This window comes from Lutjanus erythropterus, chromosome 21, assembly GCF_056507025.1.
Source record: "Lutjanus erythropterus isolate fLutEry1 chromosome 21, fLutEry1.hap2, whole genome shotgun sequence".
Classification (NCBI taxonomy): Eukaryota; Metazoa; Chordata; class Actinopteri; order Lutjaniformes; family Lutjanidae; genus Lutjanus; species Lutjanus erythropterus.
This window is the reverse complement of record NC_139337.1, coordinates 30,085,076-30,108,987: the sequence shown is the minus strand read 5'-3', so window position 1 is coordinate 30,108,987 and position 23,912 is coordinate 30,085,076. Positions and strand designations below refer to the sequence as shown.

Sequence of the window (23,912 nt, the reverse complement as noted above, 5' to 3'; positions counted from 1 at the left end):
GGACTCGCAGTGAAACTTTTTGTTTTTTTCTTTAACGAAGTGCAGACACAACCGAAAAATGTCCTCGATCTCAAGGTCTAGAATAGAAGAACACAAGAACACACAACTCTCTCATACAGATCGACCAGTCTGATAATTTCTGCTGAAATGTGTTTCAACTGTTTCAGTCGAAGTACAAAGAGGAGGGAAAGAAGGAGGCGTCCATGTCTCTGTACTCCATCCTGCCAATAACTCCTGAGACTCAACACGCCAGAGAGGCTTCAGAGCTGCAGAGTGAGGTAGTCTTACACTTGAATATACCAGTCTGTGTCCCTGTGATGGACAGAGCAGCAGAATATTGACATGTTTGCTCCATAAGACCAGGAGCATGTCGACATCTAGATGAATTTGAAGCATGCTCACAGGAAGAATATGAAAATGTCACTCGGGTGGTAAGAGATCCATGGAAACTACTCCTGTGGATTGAGATAACATTTTTATCAGTCTCTAAACTACTTTATTTCTTGATAATCAATCATTTTTATTGGCTTTGCAGAAGGTAATAGTGATCCTAAAACATGACTGTAGCACTGACAAAGTTTTGTTTTGTTTGTTTTTCAGATTAAATACAAAGGAAATGTGAAGACAGAGATTTCCTCCTCTCTTTATTCTCTGATGCCAGAAACCACAGAGACACAGTTTGTCAAAGAGCTGACTGAGATACTGAGTGAGGTCAGACATGATGGATGGATGGATGGATGGATACATAATTTTTTGAGGTGGCAGTCACATATTATTGCTATTGCATTTATGTTCTCAGTTGTTAGTTTAAAGTCTTTTTAACAAAGCATGGTGTTCATTTAGTAAATTATGGTCCCGTTTACAGTAAAAGAGATGATTAAGCAGGTCATAAATGTTTTAAAGATAAAATCTGACTTTTTCAGTTCTTCTTGCTGTGATAAATTTAACTTGAAGGAAACTGTTTTCAGTCCAGACTTCATTAAAAAGTTTTTTTTTTTCCGAGAGTCTTGACCACTCATCACGGTGAAACCCTCTCTGCTCCTCAGAACAAATACAAGGAGGAAGGAAAGAAGGAGATGAGCAGCAGTTTGTACTCTCAGCTTCCTGAAACCACTGAGATGCAGCTGGCCAAGACCGTCCACGAGTTCCAGAGCGAGGTACTCAGACATGATATTCATATTCTGACTTGTACGATACAGCAGCTGCGTTTCAACATATTTCATCAGTTAACTCCAGCCTGGGCATCAAAACACACACACACACACACACACACACACACACACACACACACACACACACACACACACACACACACACACACACACACACACACACACACACACTCACACACACTCATATGGTTTGTTTTATGCAGCAGCTGCAGGTTTGACTTGGAGACATCTCACTGCAAATGAATTAAATACATCAAACAAACATAGAAATCTTATTTAAAGTTTTAGTTATCAGAGAAATCACAGCTACACCAGTGCTTCTACCACATAATGTATGATAAGCAGTGCTATGAAGCCATCTTTCACTGTTACTTGTACTCTTGTTGCTTAACATGAATTTATTCTTGATCATTTTACAAGCATTTTTCTTTGTTTTTTTGATATCACCATAAATGTTGTATCTTTTTCTTGATTGTATTATCTTATCCTGAGTAGTTGGTTTCGACACATCCCTAACATATGATGCACACTGAGAACTTTTTGAACTGAACTGAAAGAAGTGAACAGATCTGATCTTGTTTTGTTTCAGAATAAATACAAAGAAGACGGGAAGAGAAAGGCCTCGATCTCCCTGTACTCCCAACTCCCCGACACTCCAGAAATACAACACGCTCTGGAGATGTCGCAGCTGCAGAGTGAGGTACACGCACGCACGCACGCACGCACGCACGCACGCACGCACGCACGCACACACACACAACCTGAACCATTTATTTACACTTTAACTATATTTTATTGACAATATAAGCAAAAATGTGAGGTTGATGTCCTCCAAAAAAGGCACAATAATTATATTTATCTATATTTTGCATTCTGGCTCTTTGCTCTTGTTTGTAATGAAAAGGTTAAAGTAGTGACAGCCCTCATTTCCCATCATGCCTACTGCTGGACTGCAAATGTTACTTTTTGTTAGTGTCTGTTTAGAACATGGTGGTTTATATTGGAAGTTGTCATTTTTGTGCAGGTGTATTGTTTAAACCATTAGTGAAATGGCTGTTACACAAATTCAGAGTGCATGAGCAGCATAAAGGAAGCCACAGGGTTTATGGGAAATGTGGTCTTAAGCACAGTCTGTAATTTCAATCTAAGACACCAGCCGTAGTGACACTGCTGCATATGTCTCTCTCTTTGTCTGTCTCTTACTCTCATATTCTCCCTGTCTCAGGTGAACTATCGCCCAAAGGTGCTGGTTAAAGGAGCTCCCTCCTCTCTTTACTCTCAGCTCCCCGAGACCACGGAGATCCAGTTTGCCAGAGAGATGACGGAGATGCAGAGCGAGGTACAACACAGGTTAAAGTCTCTGAAACCAGGGATCCATTCCAACATGTTTACTTGGAGACTTCATTTAATTTGGTTAGAAGCAGCGATCTAAAACTCAAAGATTGATCTGAAGAAATAAATTACGAAAAGTAATAACTTAAGAGTTCGATTCAAAACTCAAAAATCTAGTGAAGGGTGTACAGGTTGAAGAGTTGTCTCAACTTTAACTTTGAACTTTTTTTTACAGTGTGTATGACATAATTGCTATCATTGTGGTATGGCCTGGCTAAAGTTTAAAAAACTTTGGTGTGTGGGATGCTGCTGGGAGGTTGCAGTTTTTTTTTTTGCAGGATTGATAAATTGTGTGATATCAGATGGGTGCAGAGTCTCGCCTAGTTGCTTATTTCATGATAGTGGTATTTGAAACAACCCCAGTTGGGATGCCTGTACAGGAGGATAGCATGAAATTAATACATATATATATATATTTTATATTTTTAAAAGGAAAACTGACTTGATCGGACATCGTCAAAATTACACAAAGACAATAAAAATAAAAACTCTTGAACTCTTCCCTGAATCATGTCTTAAAGTTATCAATGCATTGAAACAAACAATCTCACAAAAAAACGGACAGCAGAGGTTCACTGTAAACTGCTAACATGTGGTTTCATCCTCTCTCAGAGCAAATACAAGGAGGGCAGCAGGAAGAGCCTCTCACAGAGCTTCTACTCTCAGCTCCCAGAGACCGCCGAGACTCAGTTTGCTAAAACTGTGGCTGATCTGCAGAGCGAGGTGAAAGTGAATTATAGACATAAATACAGATATGATCCGTGTACAGAGAGCCTCACTGGACAGATGATTTTTAAAAATTCTCTGACCCTCAGTGGTTTTGATGTTTGTTCTGTTCTTTTTTTCATTAAAATGTATTCTTGTTTTTTAGATGCGTTACAAGGAAGCAGGTAAGAAGGGCGTGAACTCGTGTTTGTACTCTCTTCTCCCGGAGACATTAGAGACGGCTCACGCCAAGGAAGTGTCTGAACTCCTGAGTGAGGTACAATAACTACAATAACACCACAGACACAATAGTACTAATAATGTTAGGTCAATAAATTCAGTTTTGGATTAAATTAGTTCAAGGTCCACAGGCCTTTCCTTTGAATTTTTGTAGACAGTCGTGGCAAAGGCTGAAGAACGTGTGTTTAATTTAAGTTTACTTTTTGTTTAGCAACTTGAAGGTGGACAAAAAAAGTGGAGAGAGAAAAAGGACAAAAGGGCAGAGAGCCTGATACTTAAATAAAATTGTGAATTTTTCATAATTATATTAATCTAAAAAAAAGAATAGGTGATAAAATCCAATAAAAAGAGGTCCTATTTTTCCAGTCCGCTAATTCAATTAAGTATTGATTTGGAGTCACCGGGTCAAATGACATGAAAACTATTGAAAAAATGGCATTTATTTTCTTTTCAAATAATTATGTAAAATGGAATGGTGTTGAAAATAACATTGTTTTTGTGTCATTCAAACGGTAATTTATTGACGGTCCCAAAGTGAACTGACTGAAGTTTGTGCAGCACTTGTTGCACCTGATCAGTTAGAGACGGGAGACACAGGAGGCGTCTCGTACAGTCATGAGTACCCGGTGTAGCTTTTGACCTGTTAATCACCTGTTAATCATTATCTGTGCTGATATTTCAAATACTAAAAGCGAGGCTGCTGAGGTTAGATATCCAGATATCCATTACCTCTGTAATCTGATCTAACCTAACACACATTCATTTGCCTCGTGATAACCTTGATCTTGCATAAATTGTGAATGGGTCATTCCCCGTTTCTCCACACTCGACTGCCGTGTATAATGTGCAGGCTCTAATAAGCAAACCTGAGCAGCTGCTCAGACAAACAAACCAGACACTGGCTCTAGATGCAGACTTTTGTGGGGTCTTTTTTGCAGTTTTCCTGGCCACTGTAGTTCTCCTACATGCTGGAAAAGGGGATGGTAAGGTGAGGTGTTTGCATTTTGCAAACTCACCACTAAATGCCAATAAATCCCACACACTGGTCCTTTAAGCTGTCATTTGGCAGCAACTTGTTCTGCAGCTGATGAGCTCAACATTAGTTCACAATGTAGATAATTGTTTTTGCAGGAATCTCTACTGCTTCTGTTACTTTTTTTTTAATACTCAAACAAAGATGCTCCTCTGATGTAAAAGTTAATTGAAAGAAATGCGTGACTTTGTCTTCAGTATTCCCTTGTGTGTATTACTATTGTATTATTGCAGGTGAAGTATAAAGAGGACGGTAAGAAAGAGATGAGCATCAACCTGTACTCTCTGCTGCCTGAAACCATCGACACCCAACACGCTAAAGAGGCGTCGAACCTGCAGAGTGAGGTTAAGAAAATACATTTTATATACATACATTATCTCTGATTTCCATGAAGCTGCAGCCAGTTGATGAAACATGTTCCACTTGATGATTTAAACACTTCTGGATAACTTTCCTTGGATAATTTTGTTGTTTGTTGAACATCGAGATAACATGGATCCGTTCCTGCAGGTGAAGTATAAAGAGGGTCTGAAGCAGAAGATTCAGAGCAGTTTGTACCATCAGCTCCCAGAGACCACAGAGACACAGCTGGCCAAACAGCTGTCTGAACTGCAGAGTGAGGTAACCGAAAACACTTTTTCACATTTAAAACCTACGACATGTCTGCCTTCAGATATCTGTGTTAAACAGCTGAGCTTCATGTTCTGGTCTCCTACAGGGGAAAAAAAATCCACATGGAGTCTTTTTACACCTGACATTAAAGGGATAGTTTGGATGTTTTTGAAGTGTGGTTGTATGAGCTACTCATTCAAAGTCAGTGTATTTCCTATAGTAGATACTGGTTGATGCGCCCCATCAAGGGTTAGGGTTAGGGTAAGACCAGAAACTTGAGCCATTTTATCACTCTCTCCAAGGCAAACAAACTCCTTTGAAAAAAGCAGTAATTTTACCACACAGGACACAGGAGTTGCAGGTCTACCACTGCCTCGATCAGTTAGTGTGTTTGTATTATTGTGTGACTTTGATGAATCTAAACTAACCCTTTAAAACACCAAAATCACACAAACAAATTAACTGGTGGCATTGGAGAAAGCATTATTTGGCTCATGAAACATGGTTTTGAAAAGACTGTCTGACAGCAAGGTGAAGTGGTGAAAATATTCTAAATATAATACACTGACTATGGATGAGTTTATCAAACAACCCCACTTCAAAAAATCTGAACTGTCCCTTTAACATTCTGAGTAACCACAGGTGCAGCATTTTGGAAGAACAGCAATGAGTTGAAAGATAGTAACACCAAAGAAGAAGAGTGTTTTCAGTTCTTAGACAGACTGAATAAAAGATGGATTTTAAAACTTAATTTCCGTTTGAATGTTTAATATTCATCTCTTGATAGCTGACTGGAGTCGGTGCTGATGGGAATCAAAATGGCAGAACGACTTTTATGGTAAAAGCCAGGATACTGACATGAGCGAAACATCAGAGCACTGAAATATGTTTGAGAAAAATAAAACCCTGTTTTTTCCAGCAGCAGTGAAGCAGCATGAAGTAAAATTTAGACATTTGTAAAAACTGTTAAGACAAAGAGGATTGTCATAAATAAGCTGCTCTCACCTACTTCAATGGAAAATCATTAAAGAGATAATAAAGATAATTCACCCAAGTTAATCCAAGTCTCATAAAGTCCCAACATGCTGTTTGCACACCGTCACACACACACACACACACACACGCACAGTTCAGACAGTGTGCATGTGAACGTGACTCCAAGCTAAGGATATACAGTGAGGATTTAGGCTAAAAGCATTTTTATTGTGTCTTCAGGCAAAATATAAAGAAGCAGGAAAGAAAGAAGTGAATACCTGCTTGTACTCTCTTCTGCCCAAAACCCTGGAGACTCAACACGCTAAAGAGGCTGCAGAGCTGCTCAGTGAGGTACAGAGCTTCAGCTGGATCTTTAAATACTGTGGACGTACAGCATGAATCAAACTGACTCACTGAAGATTACGTATGTTTCTCAATGTACACCTTATCCCAGATTAAGTACAAGGAGAGCGGGAAGAAGGAGATGTCCAGCTCCCTGTACTCGACTCTGCCCGACACTTTAGAGACCAGCTTCGTCAGAGAGATGACTGACATGATGAGCGAGGTACCAGCATTCATAAGAGTCACATATCATGGCATTACTTCATGTCACTGTGGACATTTCAAAATAAAATATGAACGTGTCTCAGATGGAGCCGATTTTACACCAAAATTTGCTCATATATACAAATGTTTTAACATGGCTAAAAATAGGTACTTGACTCCTTTCTCATCACCAGTAGACGGGTTTCTGTTTTTTTTCTGATGTGTGCTGGAAAGCTTCCTGTCTGTGCAGGAGAGCAGAAAGAAAGAGGTTTTTAAAAAGGGGCAAAAATTAGCGTGTCATGTTTCCACCACTGCAGATTAAAGCTGACAGCAGCAGAGAAAGGAACAGTTTTTTAAGTTTGACAGCAATGACGTGATTGGCTCACAGAGGTTGTGGCAAAATCTGATTGGTTTAACTGAAAGAGTGAAAGCCCTCTATCAGCTGATTAGAAACAGACAGAAACAGAGGGAGAGAGAGAGAGTAAATAATTACTAGAGTAAACATGTCTCATGATTGAACCTTCATACTAACACATCGTAGCTCCTGGCTGTAAAAGAGTTTCCCAGAATATCTCCTCTTTCTTTGGAAGTTTGTTAACGGTATGACCTGTGTCATCCAGGTGTTGGCTGATGTTACTGAGTCTTGAAAAGGAGAAGAGCAACAGATTTATGGACCAAATTCAGCTACAAGCTGCAACTAAACAGCTTATAGCCTGTGTTCAGTTTAATAATCAAGTAAAGTATGACTAATGTAATTCAGTGTACTAATATACATGTAATAGTATATATAAAAGTGTCAATAAAACTAATTTCTGTCAAAAGACTAAGATGAAGGGCTGTATTTAGATGATCTATAGTGCATGGTAAAAAGTGCATAATGCAAGTGCTTTTCCTACAAACACAATGTGGATGTTAACTTTAACTAAAACTAAACAAACAAAAAAAAACTAAAACTGGATGTGAAAAAAAACATTTTAGTTAACTGACATAAAAACCAGACTTTGACTGACTGAAATGCTATTGTGTACTTGGAAAAGTAATTAAAATAAAATAGAAAAATACTGGAAATGTCTTAAGTTTTGGTCAAATTTGTCAACACAGCGAACACGAGGAGGCGTCAGTGCAGGTGTTTATTAAGACTGACATGTCTGTGAGTCAGTGGCCTTCACACAGTGTTGTGTTTGTATTGTAAAACCTGTTCTGAACATCTTAAATCTCACCCCTGACAAATACCCCTCATATTATACTAATATATTAATATATATATATATATATGTGTATATATGTATATACAAACTGAAATGAAACTGAATCAAAAACAAAAGTTAAAAATGTTTTCAGTGAGATAAAATGAGACATGGTCGACACTGAACTCTCACCACCGTCCTCAACTCACAAGGTCCAGAACAGGAAGATGTTCAGAATTAAAAATAAAACTGCTGGAGCGCCTGCAGAAAGCTGATGTTTTCTATCATGAATCGGTCATCACAAGTGTGATTATCATCAAAAAAGGATCAAAGAGGTTATCTGAGCTGCAGACTTTCATTTGCATCTCAACGACGTCATGCAGAAACGGTCCGGACTAATGAGGCTCGGCTCACCGTCAGCGTTGATCTGTGGGGACACAAAGACGTGTTCATCAAACGCACACGATGAAAAGAAAACTATTAAATACACACAATGACAAAACACAAAGAAGGAGAATAAATATAAAAGCCACAATGTCAGCTTTGCTATTAATAAAAAAGGAGGTTAATGTTGATAGGTTGATGCAAAGTGTTTGTACTGAGAAACTGAGAAATCCTCACAGCTGTCCAGAGAAGTAACTTTTCTTATTTTTGATTTTCTGTCTTTTGCAGACTAAGTACAAGGAGAATTGTGTAAAGAGCCTTTCACAGAGCGTCTACAGTCAACTACCAGAGACCACCGAGACTCAGTTTGCTAAAACCGTGTCTGAGCTGCAGAGCGAGGTGAGGAGAAAACATACCTGCTTGAAAATCCTGATTTCACCGTGTAAACAGAGAGAAACCAGTACACGTCTGTTCATCCTGTTGAAACCTGTTTCAGTCAGACAGCTCATGTTTCAGAATGTTTCTTACAGCAGCAGATCATAGTCAGAGTTTTGCGTCTAGGCTCCGACCTCATCACTCCTGTCAGATTATGTTTACATAGAGATGTAGAGGAGTGATGAACACGTATCTTGGACCCCCTGTCGGAGCCTGCAGGTGGATGCTGGGGTGGTGGTGGCACCGACAGACAGAGGCAGAGATGGGAGGTTTTGGTGGTTTAAATAGGAAGTGTTACATGTGTTACATGTGATTGCGGTGCAGCTGGAGTTGACTTCCTGAACTAGCTGGCAGGTGTGCTTTCTGCACAGCTGCGAATAAATTGAATGAATCATCAACAGATGTGTTTGTCTAACAGTTTGATTTTACTGAACTGATTTTAGATGAAGTACAAACAGGGAAAGAAAGAAGTGTCCAGCTCTCTGTACTCCAGTCTGCCTGAGACTCTGGAGACGCTGCACGCCAAAGAGGCTTCTGAACTGCAGAGTGAGGTGAAAACACTTCTCTACACATCTGCACACACTAACAAACATGCATTCAACACATGCATCCTCTCACAGCTGGATGATTGTCTCTGCTCCTGTTTGTGTTCAGCTGAAGTACAAGGCGGCTCTGAAGAAAGGTCGTTCCTCCAGTCTGTTCCACGTGCTGCCTGAGACCTTAGAGACGGCCCACGCCAAGGAAGTCTCCGAGCTTCTCAGCGAGGTAACAACAGGGATGAGAAGAAATCAGAATTTACTGCGCACTGGAAGCAAAGTCAGGTGGCTGAAGCTGGATGAAGCTGCAGACCAAAAATCAGCACTTCTGTTATTGTTTTGTTTTTTTTCAGGTGAAGTATAAAGAGGACGGTAAGAAGGAGATGAGCATCAACCTGTACTCTCTGCTGCCTGAAACCATCGACACCCAACACGCTAAAGAGGCGTCGAACCTGCAGAGTGAGGTACTCAAACAAGTTATTTCTGACTTCTTTTGTTACTTGTTTTCTCTCTCATGTGGATTTCTTGTGAGTGTCTTTCCTCCCACTGGCCATGTAGGAGGAGAATGATTCAGTTTAAATAATTACAACAATCTAAATATGTCACAACGTGATGGACTCATCTCTTAGTCTAATAGTCTCAAGAGGACATTTTGGGGTGTTATAAGTCCATCCTAAAGCCTTGAAACTTCCTTTTTTCCTCTCCAAAATAAATTTTGTCTGAGTCACAGTTGACCCTGTTTCACTTTAAAGATATATTTCAGAATATTTTTTATCCAGGGCTTTATTTTTTCTGTTTTTGTCATTACGGCAATTTAAAAGTTCATAGCTTTGGCAGCAAAGTCCTTCCATAGACTGGGCCAACTCCAAAAACTCTTCCAGCGTGACCTGATGCTGTGTGAGTTCAATATTGCAGTAAGGTGTTCAAGACTTGTTCATTTTAGCAGATATAAACTACTCCCAAAAAGAGTCATTTAGTCACAGGATATACCATATTTTAGAGTCTAAATATCTTAGATTCTGTTTATTCAAAGCTACGACAAGGAAATTTCATGTTTTGTTGATTTTTGAGGCAGTAGTGTTTCCTCACAATAACTCCAAAATATAACATGAAAAATAAAATTATCTTAATTAAAATTAGGGCTGCACAATCAATCACGATATTCGCAAAATTGCCAGTAACCAGGTGTAATATCCAAATTGCACGGCCAATTTTTTTAAGAAAGCAAAAATACGTGAGAAAACAGCACTATAATGAAGTACTGTGGTGCTGCAGAGATGCCCTGGACCTAAAACCTTCAGACGGGAGAAAACATGTTTGTTTGGTACAAACCAGACAGATCATGCTAAACCGTGCTAAAGCCACACATGAACAGTCAGTCTACAACGATGCACAGTGTTGACTAGGACTGAATGGATGGATGCACCGTCTCATACTCCTCTCCGTCTCCTGCAGGTGAAGTATAAAGAGGGTCTGAAGCAGAAGAATCAGAACAGTTTGTACCATCAGCTCCCCGAGACCACAGAGACACAGCTGGCCAAACAGCTGTCTGAACTGCAGAGTGAGGTAAAGGGACGGATTTTAAATCTGATTTAATTTGATAAGATGAAGCAAAGTGTCAACAGATTGAACCACAATATGTCTGAAAGTGTTCCTGTTCTTTTGTTCTTCTAAAAGCATGTTGGTTAGTTTATGATTAAGGTGCTCAGTGGAAGAAATGTTATGATTTTGAACTTATTTAAACTCCATGTAGACTAAAGAGTCAGTGGAGACATGGAGTCATGCAAAGTAACTTTATTTGTTTCAAACTGCAGACTAAGTACAAGGAGGCGGGTAAGAAAGAGGTGAATACATGTCTGTACTCCCTGCTGCCGGTCACCATGGAGACACAGCACGCCAAGGAAGCTGCAGAGCTGCTCAGTGAGGTAAACTCTGTGTTTCCTTTTACTGTTATCCGAGAGAAATGTATTTTTTCAGTTTTGTCCAGAGATGAGAATTGAGAAAAGGTTCCTAACTCTCTGATTTCTGAGTGCTGTTTAGGTCAATTTAAAAACCTCCCTCATCCACCCTCCTCTGCTTGTTGATGCTGTTATTTCCCAGATCAAATACAAGGAAAGTGGGAAGAAGAAAATGTCCAGCTCCCTCTACTCCACTCTGCCCGACACGTCAGAGACCAGCTTCGCCAGAGAGATGACTGACATGCTGAGCGAGGTAAATAAAAACACAGCCGGCAGTCACACGACTTGTGTAGAGATATTTCTAGATTTTAACTCCGTGTTCAGGGCCAAGCACACCAAGAAGGATGACTAGACCAGTTACTATATAAAAACTAAATGAAAATACATGTACATACTGATCAACAGGTGCAGACCAAAATGTCTCTCAACAAAACGTGTTGTGGCACTGAATGACACATTCAAGCTGGGATGATGCTTTCCAGCCTAATCACAAACAGCCACTAAAACGTGTTCCTAAAAACATTATTGATGATTGATGATTGATTATTGATAATGTGACATCACTGACATGTGACTTTTCAAATCCAGAACAGATCCAGGGCGGGTGAAAAATGAGCCCACAGATCCATCCGCTTGCCAGAAAGGTTCCTATGGTTTACAGCAGCTTAATGTAGCTTAATATATACCTTTAATAAAAACTAGTCAGAAAATCAGAAACCTGTTTTTTATGCCCATGTTATAAATGTCTTTTCAACTTTAAATCAAGTCCAGATCAAACAACATTTCTAGCTTCATGTTTGTGACATAAGCACATGTCATAGTTTGTTTTACATGAAGGAAACAAGATTAGATTTTGAGAAGAATACAAAGAAAATTTTTGTGAAGGGTTCAAAAGGCAATATTCATTTCATCTCAACTGTTTTGTTGTGCGAGATTTGGTCAAATAAACCAAGCTAACAGTGCTGATTTTACAAAACAAAGTTATACTAATGCGTTGACTCATAAATTGTTTCATCAGCCTCAAACATTTTGGAATGAGATTAAATAAACATGAGATCTCCAACATGCAGGAGGAATCCTGGATGTGCTTCAACTGAGAGCCGATGCCTCCTTAGAATATCTGAAGTGCAGAGAGAGCTGCAGTAAGAATGCTGTTTGATTAGTTATAAATAATCACCACCCCATTATCCAATGCTCTCTGATGTTTTTATACCTTAGGCACTCATCAGAGGCCAGATTAGCATCAGAAACTGGATCAAAGGGGAATCGCAGTCTGTTTGTAACGTGCATTGGAGAAGAGTCAGTAACAATATCTGATCTGTGGCCAAATAGAGACGGGATACCAGATCTGTACCAGTTTTTTTTTTTCTTTTTGGGCACAGGGAAAACAAACTTTTGGGTTTCATCATGGAGCCGCTCAGATTCACAGATTTTGTTTTGTTTGTTGATGTCGCGTTATTTTTCCCCTTTCCATCTGTGCTCACACATAAAAAGTCTGCCTTGTTTATCAGTCAAACTCATCTCTTTTGGTTCCATCTTTTCCAGAACAAGTACAAGGATGGAAGGAAAAGCCTCTCTCAGAGTTTCTACTCCCAGCTACCAGAAACGGCTGAAACTCAGTTTGTTAAAACAGTTTCTGAGCTGCAGAGTGAGGTACATGAATGAATGAAGTCATGCTCTTTTGCCAAAACATGTTTTTTCCTTCAAAGTAGCTGTTTGAAAATCCTGCAGCAATAAAAGGCAGCATAGATCAGGTCATAACATCAGATAGTAACATGGTCAGTATTCGAGTTCCCTGTAATTTTAAGTATAATCGCAAATCAAAATGTACTTCTTGGTGCCTCACAATCTGCACAGTGGGCAACACCCTTTGTTCTGTAGACTCTTGGAAGAGTCAGGTAGATACCTAGACCTTGTACTTAAAATAATTCACTTTTAAAAGTGTTATTTTATCAAATTTAAAAGCACATTACAGGTGAACAAGTCCTGAATCGCAGATGACACACAAGAGTTGGGACTTATCCGATCCAGGATCTGGATCACAGTATATAGAATTGGCATCTGTACTGGGAAGTTAGTACTGATATAGTATATTAAAACTTAAAAGCTACTATATGTTCTCACTTGAAGAGGGAAGAGAACAGATATTCTAGCTCTGGGTGCAGATGCTCAGTGGAAACAGCTCTGTGCACATTCAGAGTCCTGATGACCAAGTAAAAAAATCACAGGGTTATTATTGATTCTGAGGATGCATTTGAACAAAATTGATTTTTAAAGAGGACGTCTGACGCAGGTGAAGGTCTGTAACCAGTCTGAAGCGATAAGCTTGTGTTCGGTTCTTGTTCTGTTTCAGATGAAGTACAAAGAAGCAGGAAAGAAAGGAGCGACAAGCTCTCTGTACTCCACTCTGCCTGAGACTCTGGACACACAGCACGCTAAAGAGGCTTCACAGCTGCAGAGTCAGGTACACACACACACACACACACACACACACACACACACACACACACACACACACACACAACAGCTGAACGGTCCAAAACGGCACACATCTGTCCAGCTGACACGTTTCATTTTTTGTATGTCTCAGTTAGTTAATTGCTACTTGCAAATCAGGGCAAGCTCCGCTCCAGTCCAGAGGACGGTGGTGATGCACCTGAGGCTACTTGGTGACTGTCAGTGACATCACAAGATATAATACTTTAGTTATCCGCCATCCAACACCTGGATGACTGGGTCGAATCCAGCCAAGTTTTGTCACTTCATTCAAATTCAATAGAAACAAGATAAAACTCACCAACACTGTCTTGGTTCATTTCCCACTGTTCCAACAATCACTTACTCTGGTTTGGTTGAAATAAACCTTTAATTCACTGAGTTAGATGTGAAATTATTCTGGCTCTAGACGTCGTTTCATTTCTCCTCTGCTGCATTAACCTTCCTCTTGCTCCTTTCCTGATATTTTTACATCTAATCCAATAAATTAAGGGTTTTTTTTTTATCAAAGCAGAACTGGTGATTGTTGGAACAGTGGAAAGACAAACCAAGATGGGGTTTTTTTTCGTGAGTTTTAGTTTGTTTCTGTAGAGTTTGAATGATGTTATAATGATCTGGGAGGTAAAATTACTGTTTTTGTCAGTGGTGACTTTGAGGAGAGCAATATAACAGCTGTTTAACAGCTGGTTAAACAAAAGGGATCTGACTCTTTAAAGAAGGTCTGTCTCTGTAGGGATCATTTCTATAATGACACGTACTGGCACAAACAAGCAGGAAAGGATTTCATCGCAGCTCATTTCACGGCTGACAGCTGCAGATCTCTCACTCTTTACTGGACCAGTTTCAAAAATTGTTGTCATCATTAGTCAGTGAGTCACAAAAACATGAGAAAATGAGGCCCAGGTTGAAAAATCCAGAAGTTACTGTTTAGGATGAACTTAAACTGTCACACGAACCTGATCAAAGACCCAAACCCACTGAGCTTGATGGGATCCATTTTTATGAAACTAACAAGTTGTTGATGTGTTTTATTGTGCTTCTGAACTGAAGACAGTGACTGTAATCCAAACTGTGTTTTGACCTCGTCTTCTCCAGCTGAAGTACAAGCAGAGTTTAAAGAAAGACTCCTCCAGTCTGTACCACCTGATGCCAGAAACCATGGACACTCAGTTTGCCAGACAGCAGATGGAGATGCTCAGTGAGGTATGACTGTGAGGAAGAAAACAAAACATCATCTTCATCAGCTCTGTATGTCAAACAGTTTTATTCATCCCACAGCTGGAAACTTTAACTTAGACTTGTCTGTAAATTAATGTGGTATTCATATCTCGTCCTGGTCGTATTTTGTTTCCTCACAAGGTCAAGTACAAAGAAGATGGTAAGAAAGAGATGAGTGTCAACCTGTACGCTGTGGTGCCCGACACCGTCGACATCCAGCATGCTAAAGAGATGACAGACATGCAGAGCGAGGTGGGTTCAGGCTGCTGCCTGTGGACTGAATACTCAATATACTGTCACTTCACACCGAAACAGATTTACCTGCAGACTTCATATGATTTAGCAAATTCAGATTTATTAAACAAATCAATGATGATATCAGAGATTTTTTGAAAAATAAAATTGTTTTTCTTTCCAGATTGCAGCTAAATTTGCTCCCAAAATCCAACCAAAGCTATTTTTTCATAATTTTGTGTGCAGTAAATTAAACATGTAAAATAGAAAGGAAAATATTTTAAATAAAGTCTTCTCATCAAGCAGTTGGTTTAAACTAAGGTCCCGCCCCTCACTGGACAGATAACCAATCATTCTTGAGGATAATGGGGCGTCCCATGCCCCTCCTCTAGAAACACCCCATTTTTTAAATACCAGTTATTTAAAGTCCTCCTAGGATTATGGATATCTGAACCACATTTTATGGTAAATAGTTGAATTTTAAAGTCTGGACTGCAGAACAGACTTTTGTCTACATTAACCACAGAAAGCAGACGTCTCCAGAATTGTCCCCAATTTGGTAAACAAATGTAAAAAATATGTCTCACTGTTAAAAAACGGTGCAATGTTCTTTTCTCTTTGTTTTTAAGTGCTAAATCTGAATCTGATTCCAGGCTAAATACAAAGAGGCCAGTAAGAAACAGACATCAGCGTCTCTGTATCACCGACTTCCTGAGACTCTGGAGACACAACACGCTAAAGAGGCGTCACAGCTACAGAGTCAGGTACACACATCATCTTACACTTTACCACACTGTGAAGTTAAAGTTTGCTGTAGAAAATTCAGCAATGATGTGAAGAAGCTAAAACATGCAAACCTGCCTACCACCCCTGGTTTATTATTTATTGTTATTATTCTAAATGTCTCATTCTCCCTCCTCAGTGAGCGTCCATGCTGAATGTTGTCCCCTCTGTGTCTCACAGATCTTGTATAAAGAGGCTGTTAAGAAGGACTTGTCGTGTCCAGTTTACCACCAGCTGCCTGACACTCTGGAGACCCAGTTTGCCCGAGAGGTCACCGACATGCAGAGCCACGTAAGAACAAAAAAAAAAACAAAACAAAAAACGTAACAGTGAAGGAACAATTTTGATCCACAGTAGATGTGCAAAAGTTGGTCCTGAAGCAGATTTTTTTTGCAGTTCGTCCATGCATGGTCCTCAGAATGTCCCCTTTCGAACTTCCAACAGTGAAATGATGAACCATTTTAACGAGCATCCTCTGGCTCTGTGTGTGTCTCTGGCAGTCATTTCTGTTCATGGCAGGAATGTCACGCGGCTTTCTATGAATCTAAAGTGAAATCTAAAGTGAATCAGTGTATTTTTACTGCCTGTTTGTGGATGAGGTGACTCTGGACGCTGCGATGTGATGGATTTCTGTCACGATGCACCAGAGAACACGGTACTGCATTTCGTTATGAACGATTGAATCTATTATGAATGATTATCTGTTTTGAGTCCATCTGTTTGTGCGGAGCTCTCAGTTCTTCAGCGGCAGCTATTATTAAACATGCACCAGTGTTTGGCAGAAACTCCACCTGCAGTCGGTAAAATCACTCAAGCTGTTTATTGTTAATGTCATGTTATAACTAATCATAATCTATTGTCCCTGACTGTAGAACAAGTACAAGGAGGACGGGATGAAGAGGCTCGCTCAGAGCTTCTACTCGCAGCTGCCACAAACTGTTGAGACTCAGTTTGCTAAAAGTGTCTCTGAGCTGCAGAGCGAGGTGAGATGAGAGAAAAGAGGATGAAGCATTGCAAGCCGATACATCCATGCAGGAGTAAACACAGAATAATGAATAAGTCGGCTCCGGATGTGAAGATGAGTGAGGTTAGAGCTGCACATCAGTGAAGTAAACAGTTTACTGTACACAGGAGGATGATGGTGCTTTAACCTTGATCATAACCTTTTTACTGCTAAACTTAGGAGGTTAGGGGCCTCACTAACAAAACAACAACAAAAGACAGACTTTGATGACATCATGACATAGGGTGGGTTCATGGGAGATGCTGTTTTAGTCATTTCACATAGCAGTTACCAGTACAAGTCACATATACATCGTTCTATATAATAATAATTATTATTATTAATTAATTAAACGTGGTAACTGAAACTCAAAAAGATTTTTTTTTTTTCTGCAGACAAAGTATAAGAAGTCGGGGAGGCAGGAGGCCGGCAGCTGTCTGTACTCTGTGATGTCAGAAACTCTGGACACTCAACACGCCAAGCAGGTCTCACAGATACAGAGTCAGGTACTGATCACACACCGACACCTACACACACTCACTGCACCCATGACCAGTGTCTGACCTGGACATTTGACCCACACAAACACACACTCTGTCCATCCTGTCTGTCCTGCAGGTGAAGTACAAAGGGGACATGCAGAAGGAGCTGTCGTCCACTTTGTTCTCCGGTCTTCCTCAAACCCTTCAGACTGAGTTGGCCAAGGAGGTGACGGAGCTCCAGAGTCAGGTGACAAACTTCATTTCAGTTCCTCTGATTGATGCTGCCTGCAAGAAAAGTTTTGTGGCACTGAAATGAAACTTTTTGTTCAGTCTAAACACATGTTCACACAGCTTCTCTCATCTTGAAATCTTTGGCCTGCTGAGTGTGTTCTGTGGTTTTATATTCAGCCCTGTGTCTTAATTTATTTGTCTTGTGATGCAGGTGAAGTATAAAGAAGGCTGTAAGAAGGAAGCGTCCTCGTCGCTCTACCACCTCCTCCCTGAGACTGCTGAGATGTATTTCGCCAAACAGATGTCAGAGATCCAGAGCGAGGTGCATCGATGATCTGATCCCTCACTATGATCTTTCTTTCAGCGCAGTATTTCCTCTGTTTTCCATTTTCTTACTATTTTTTTTTCCTCTGAAGACAAAGTACAAGAAGGACAAAGAGGATCTGCGGGACACTTTATACAATCTGATGCCTGAAACTCTGCAGACTCAGTTTGTTAAAGAGATGGCCGAGACACACAGCGAGGTGGGAAACTCTTTTTACTTGATGACACTGATCAGGGGAATTCAGGGAAAAGACTTAATCCCAATCTCATCGATTCCCTCATTGATTCTATATTGATCTTAAAGGATTATCTTAAAGCTTTGATCAAAACACAGGATATTATGTTACTGTTCTTCAGGCTGTACGGTGAGATGAGATAAAACACGCATCATAAAATAAAAACTTGAATCATTATTTGAAGTTTTTTAGGATGTTAGCAGTTGATACAAAAAAACAAAACAGTGATATGGTCCTTTAGTAGCAGCAGCGAGAGTCACAGTATACGTCTGTGGTAACTATATGAGACTGTGATGTAAAAATGCTGCTGTTGTAATAATCTCACAGTGTGTCGGATGTTTAAAGTGCAGAGACAGACAGCTCAGAGATAAGGAGGTCTGGATTTAACTCTGCTGTGGACACCAACTCTCACAGTCACATATTTAAATATGTCAAATATGTCAAGTCAATCAGGGTGTGAAGCTGAAATCCTATTGGTCCGCGGCTGATAAATCTGATGATGTCAAAGAATCGTTGCTATTATCGACAGCCAATAGGGTGCGCAGCTGATAACAGTGGTCAGAAGAAGGTAGTAGTTGTTGGAGGAGTTCCAAGAAGGACTGTGGTGGGTTTGATGCTCTCGAGTGCTCAGAGCTGTGTGATTGTTGTGGGAGTGTGTTTTCACTGTGTGTGTGTGTCTGTGTGTGTGTGTGTGTGTGTGTGTGTGTCAGGTGAAGTACAAGCAGGCTGGGAAGCAGCAAACGGCGTCGTCTCTGTACTCCAAACTGCCCGAAACTCTGGAGACCAAACACGCCAAAGAAGTGAGCGAACTACAGAGTGAAGTGAGTCATTCTTTACCTTCATCTCTTCATTTTTCTGCCTCTCCATCTGTCAGTCCAGTCAAATTCAAATATGCTTTAATGGCTCTGCAAAAGTGGGTTAAACCAAGAAAAGCAGGTTTCTACATGAGTTCTTCACACACATGAAGAAGAAAACCAAACTTTTTTTTAGGCTGGTTCATTCAACTTTCAACAGATTGTCACTCTCACCTCTGCGGGCATCATGACATGCAGATCATTTTGTTTCTATTTGTTCAGATTTCTATGTCTGCTATGGAAGTCATTGCAGTTTTTTTAAAACTTAATTTTGTTGCATCAGCTCAATAGACAACATAACTTGCAAATATAATGGAGATGATCAGCAAGTAGAAATGAATAAAAATTAAATGATAAAATAAAAAAGACATGGCAGTTTGTACTCCTGGTTTGTCTTGCTAATGTTATAACAATCACTTACTCTGGTCTGGTTGAAATAAATCCATAATTCTTTATGTCATGTTATGTTATGTTATGTTATGTTATGTTGTGTTATGTAAATAATCAGATCTGCAGTCTGTTTTCCTCTCAGTTAATAAGGAATACATAAAGAGTAGTTCCAATGAAAAGATTAAGAGATTAAATTTTGTCAAATGTTTTTTTTCACAAACTTATTTCCATTCACTTCCGAAAACTCAGCGACAGAATTCACCTGCAGGTTTAAACATCAAGAGGGGCGATTGTGAAAATACATTTTTTTAAAAATTGAATTTGTGTGACTGGCCCTTTAAATCGTGAGCTGGTTATGAAAGAGATGCTCGAGTGAAATCTAAGTCTGGTTATTTTCTGCTGGAGATGAATCACATTCAGTGTTTTTTCTGCTTTGATTCTTTGTTCTTGACAGAAAAAGTACAAAGATGGAGGGAGGAAGGAGATGACGTCGTCTCTGTACTCTCAACTTCCTGAAACCTCTGAGACTCAGTTCGCCCGAGAGATGACTGAGATACAGAGCGAGGTACAGCACACACACACACACACACACACACACACACACACACACACACACACACACACACACTGACCTATCTGCTGTTTTTCTTCTGTATGTGAGATTTTGAGTTTTAATATAACAGCAAACCAACTTTTTTTTGTTGTGTAAAGACCTAATAGAGGAATTAAGTTAAATTGATCTGAGAAGGTGACGGGCCGAGGATTGAACCCTGTGGTGCTCCTCAGGTTATAGGAGCAGATGACACAGTGTTTTTTATGATGATCTGAAAATTCTTGTTTGTCAAGTAAAACACAATTAAAGCTTGTCTATAAATACTTATCAAAATTTTTGTTGACAAAATTAACATGGATTGAAAGTCCAGCAGGACCAGGATAGACTCTTCATCATGAGGATGTCATTTGTCACTCTAACTATTTACTGAAGAGATTGTGGTATTCGATGACCTGAAGGAGCTGCTGTGCAACAATTTTTTTCAAGAATGTAAAGTACAATATTTGCCTCTGAGACACAGTGGAGTAGAAGAATAAAATAGCAGAATAAACTAGAATCAGATGGAAATACTCAAGTAAAGTACATGAAAACTGTCCTTAAGTACACAGTACTTTAGTTCCACCAAATTAAAACTTTTACAGTAACCAGAGTGAAGTGTTTTTATGGTTCTTCAGCCTTTATGCACAGTTTGATCCCTGCTCGTTTCTGTTTTCTTCTGGAATTAGAAACACTTGAATTACAAACTCTCAGAGGATAAAAATCAGAAAAAGGGATTCTCTCTTCTTCTGCTCAGACTCAAAATCAAAGCTCAAAGGGCTCAGTGAGCCTCACATCCTTTCTATCACTATAAATCCATGAAACATCCTCCAATCTGTGAGTTGACCTCAAGGAAAAAAGACGGCAAAGACATTGAAAATGAAACTTGAAGTAGAGAAGTTTGTCTTTGTATAGTTTGCTGTAGACGTAGAGCTGATTCTGATTCTTTTTGTTGCTATATTAGCTACAAAACAAAGTGTAAACCAACATGGAGCTCAGGCCAGAATCTTTAAACACAGTGTGTCAAAATACAAGAAGATTACTGCAATCAAACTATTACAATACAAGATTTAAAAAAAAGGGTTGAAGAGCTTGATAATGTCCTTTTGAACGTGTCTCCAGAACAAGTATAAGGAGAGTGGGAAGAGGAGCCAGACGGTCAGTGTTTACTCTCAGCTCTCAGAGACCAACGACATCCAGTTTGCCAAAGCTGTTTCTGAAATACAGAGTGAGGTAAGTATTTCATTTAAGAGTTAAATTTGACTGTTTAACTGCAGCCACAGTCAAATATGTTCCCTCAAATATGTTAAACTATATTTTGTTTTATTTTCTAGACCAAATATAAAGAAGCAGGGAAGAAAAAAGCGTCCAGCTCTCTGTACTCGAAGCTGCCTGAGACTCTGGACACTCTGCACGCCAAAGAGGTTTCACAGCTGCAGAGTCAGGTGGGTGCAGACACAGTGATGGTGGTATGTTCAGGTCCAGGCCTGTGTTTTGTAAATGGAAAAATGGTGCTTCATTTCCACTCGACCTGCAACCTGGATTCAATTAATGGAAAAGTGTTGCTGCGTCCAGTGAGCTGCACAAATTCTGTTCGGTTGCTGGGTGAAAAAGTGACTATTTAAAATTAAAAAATCAACCTCCTTCACACCATCAAACCCTGATTTGTCAGCTGTCAATTTGCCTGATTTTGTTAACTAAAATTAATTGAAATTTGAACTTGAAACCTGGTCAGAAAATCTTACTTCTGTCAGTTTTTGCTCTGCTCTGCAGGTGAAATATAAACAGGACAGCAGGAAGGAGGCGAGCGACTCTCTGTATCACCAGCTCCCTGAAACCACTGAGACACAGCTGGCTAAAGAACTGAGGAACGTTTACAGCGAGGTGAGGAACACACTGACGGACATGTCACTGCTGGGTTCGTGTGTGGTAGATCTGGTGAAGTCAGCTCTGTGTGCTCTTCGTCAGGTGAAGTATAAAGAAGAGGGGAAGAAGGACATCAGTAAGAACTTGTACTCGCTCCTGCCTGAGACGGCTGAGACCCAGTTTGCCAAGCAGATGTCAGAGATACAGAGTGAGGTGAGGACCCTGAACGCCTCGTACAGATGGTCAGTAGGTGGATTATTACATCAACATCTTACAGGTCTTGTTTTAATGATTATTGTAGCCACAAAGTATGCAGTTTGTTGCATTCATTTTGCACAATCAATCATAATAACTCAGTTTAAAGGGACAGTTTATCACAGTCAGTTTATCACCTGCAGTAGATGGCGGTCAACACGTCCCAGTTTAGAGAAACAGCAGGTCAGGGTCAGCAGTAACGTGTGTTTTATTGACCTGAAGAAAAATGTAAAGAATAGCAGAAGAGTCTCATCTACTGTAGGTAAAACACTGACATTTCTCATACAACCCCACATAAAAAAAAAAAAAATATTCCTTTAAGTTAAAGATTTATTCAAGTATCATAAAACTGTTTTTGTTCCCACAGACTGATAAATAATCATGAAAAAAAATTGTGTTTTTCCAAATACTTTGTAGGATTGGGTTTTTAGTTTTGATGAGTTTTGAACCAACAATGAAAGCTTCTTTTTCTGTTTGTGTAATTTTTTATGTTGTCTTGTGTAATACTGGTCTGTATCAAGTTTCCACTAAACATCAACAGTGATACAGTATAATTTTTTATAGAAATTAATACCCAAAATGTTCTTTTTGAAGGGATAGTTCACCCAAAAATAAAAATTCAGTCATTGCCTAATCACCATCATGCAAGTGTTTTTTATCAGTGTTTCTTTCTTTTCTGTTTCAAGGCAAACTACAAAAAGGACAAAGAGGATCTGCCCAACACTTTATACAATCTGCTGCCTGAAACCCTGGAGACTCAGTTTGTTAAAGAGATGGCTGAGACACACAGCGAGGTGGGAAACATTTAATGATCATGTTGTGAGGACATAAATCTGTTCACAATCACATTATGAGGACTAACCCCTACAAAGTTAACCAGTAATTCATAAGACAGTCAACAAATCTGAAAGCAAAAGTATCATCTAACAAGTACTGTGTGTGAATCACAGCCTGATTTATCTTCTTCTTTCTGTGCAGCTCCACCGTTGTCCAAAAACTATTTAAAACACATCATCTGTAGTTTATTTTTGACTCAATCCCACACACCATCCTGCCGCCCTGAATACTCACTACAGTACCAAATGTGGATTAATCACCACTGAAAGTTTGAGGAAATTATTTGGCCTGTTTTAAAAATTAAACTATATATTTATGAGGCGTTTTTAAAGATGTATGTCAGCAGTAGGAACCAGTGGGCTCAGAGCTGAGAGCTATACATTTGGTCTTTGCTTGAGATTAAGAAGAATAACATCTTGTGTTGAGGAAATGTTCGTCCTCAGACTAAATTAGATGTGTTTTCCATCTCAGACACTCCAACATGTGAACACACTGCAGATAAACTGACCACTGTTGTCTATTCTGGTCTCGTTATCACAAATACATTCAGGGCTGCTGGATACCTCTCTCTATCGCTCTCCTCCTCCTCCTCCTCCTCCTCCTCCTCCTCTGCTTAAAGGGATAGTTCAGATTATTTAAAGTGTGGTTGTATGTTGTACCTACAGTAGATGGTGGTCAACTGTAGACAGGATCAGCAGCCAAATGTATTTTAGACCCCTAAAAAAATCAATATCATCTTAAGTGTATGCTACATTTAGAATATTTTCACCACTTTACCAGTGTTAATTTTGACATGACTTGTAATTTGCCAGTCCCTCCAGGATTGTTCAGGCCTTTTTTGGGATTGTTGTGGCCTAAATGCCTGATACAGCAGTAAAGTTGTGATTTTTTTTTTTTTTGTATGATTCATTAAAAATCAAAGGCAGCTTGTTCCGGGGA

General features: G+C 39.6%; 1 protein-coding gene across 3 annotated transcripts in view; it reads left to right on the top strand.

Annotated features, from left to right (window-relative positions):
• Positions 1-23,912, top strand: part of LOC146307825 (uncharacterized) — a 59,352-nt gene that overhangs the window by 10,962 nt on the left and 24,478 nt on the right. For all 3 annotated transcript variants that reach the window (XR_014768937.1, XM_084710442.1, XM_084710441.1), the window contains exons 5-40: positions 168-278; positions 601-711; positions 1,047-1,157; positions 1,762-1,872; positions 2,398-2,511; positions 3,177-3,287; positions 3,436-3,546; positions 4,776-4,886; positions 5,053-5,163; positions 6,370-6,480; positions 6,584-6,694; positions 8,535-8,645; positions 9,125-9,232; positions 9,336-9,446; positions 9,571-9,681; positions 10,673-10,783; positions 11,032-11,142; positions 11,318-11,428; positions 12,721-12,828; positions 13,529-13,639; positions 14,767-14,874; positions 15,031-15,141; positions 15,777-15,887; positions 16,087-16,197; positions 16,779-16,889; positions 17,305-17,415; positions 17,528-17,638; positions 17,834-17,944; positions 18,039-18,146; positions 18,893-19,003; positions 19,881-19,991; positions 21,138-21,248; positions 21,350-21,460; positions 21,789-21,899; positions 21,984-22,094; positions 22,823-22,930. Coding sequence is in view for 2 of the 3 variants with exons in the window: in XM_084710442.1 (XP_084566568.1) it covers positions 168-278; positions 601-711; positions 1,047-1,157; positions 1,762-1,872; positions 2,398-2,511; positions 3,177-3,287; positions 3,436-3,546; positions 4,776-4,886; positions 5,053-5,163; positions 6,370-6,480; positions 6,584-6,694; positions 8,535-8,645; positions 9,125-9,232; positions 9,336-9,446; positions 9,571-9,681; positions 10,673-10,783; positions 11,032-11,142; positions 11,318-11,428; positions 12,721-12,828; positions 13,529-13,639; positions 14,767-14,874; positions 15,031-15,141; positions 15,777-15,887; positions 16,087-16,197; positions 16,779-16,889; positions 17,305-17,415; positions 17,528-17,638; positions 17,834-17,944; positions 18,039-18,146; positions 18,893-19,003; positions 19,881-19,991; positions 21,138-21,248; positions 21,350-21,460; positions 21,789-21,899; positions 21,984-22,094; positions 22,823-22,930 (3,984 nt within the window). In the remaining variant the exon portion in view is untranslated. The remainder of the gene's footprint in view (positions 1-167; positions 279-600; positions 712-1,046; positions 1,158-1,761; positions 1,873-2,397; positions 2,512-3,176; positions 3,288-3,435; positions 3,547-4,775; positions 4,887-5,052; positions 5,164-6,369; positions 6,481-6,583; positions 6,695-8,534; positions 8,646-9,124; positions 9,233-9,335; positions 9,447-9,570; positions 9,682-10,672; positions 10,784-11,031; positions 11,143-11,317; positions 11,429-12,720; positions 12,829-13,528; positions 13,640-14,766; positions 14,875-15,030; positions 15,142-15,776; positions 15,888-16,086; positions 16,198-16,778; positions 16,890-17,304; positions 17,416-17,527; positions 17,639-17,833; positions 17,945-18,038; positions 18,147-18,892; positions 19,004-19,880; positions 19,992-21,137; positions 21,249-21,349; positions 21,461-21,788; positions 21,900-21,983; positions 22,095-22,822; positions 22,931-23,912) is intronic.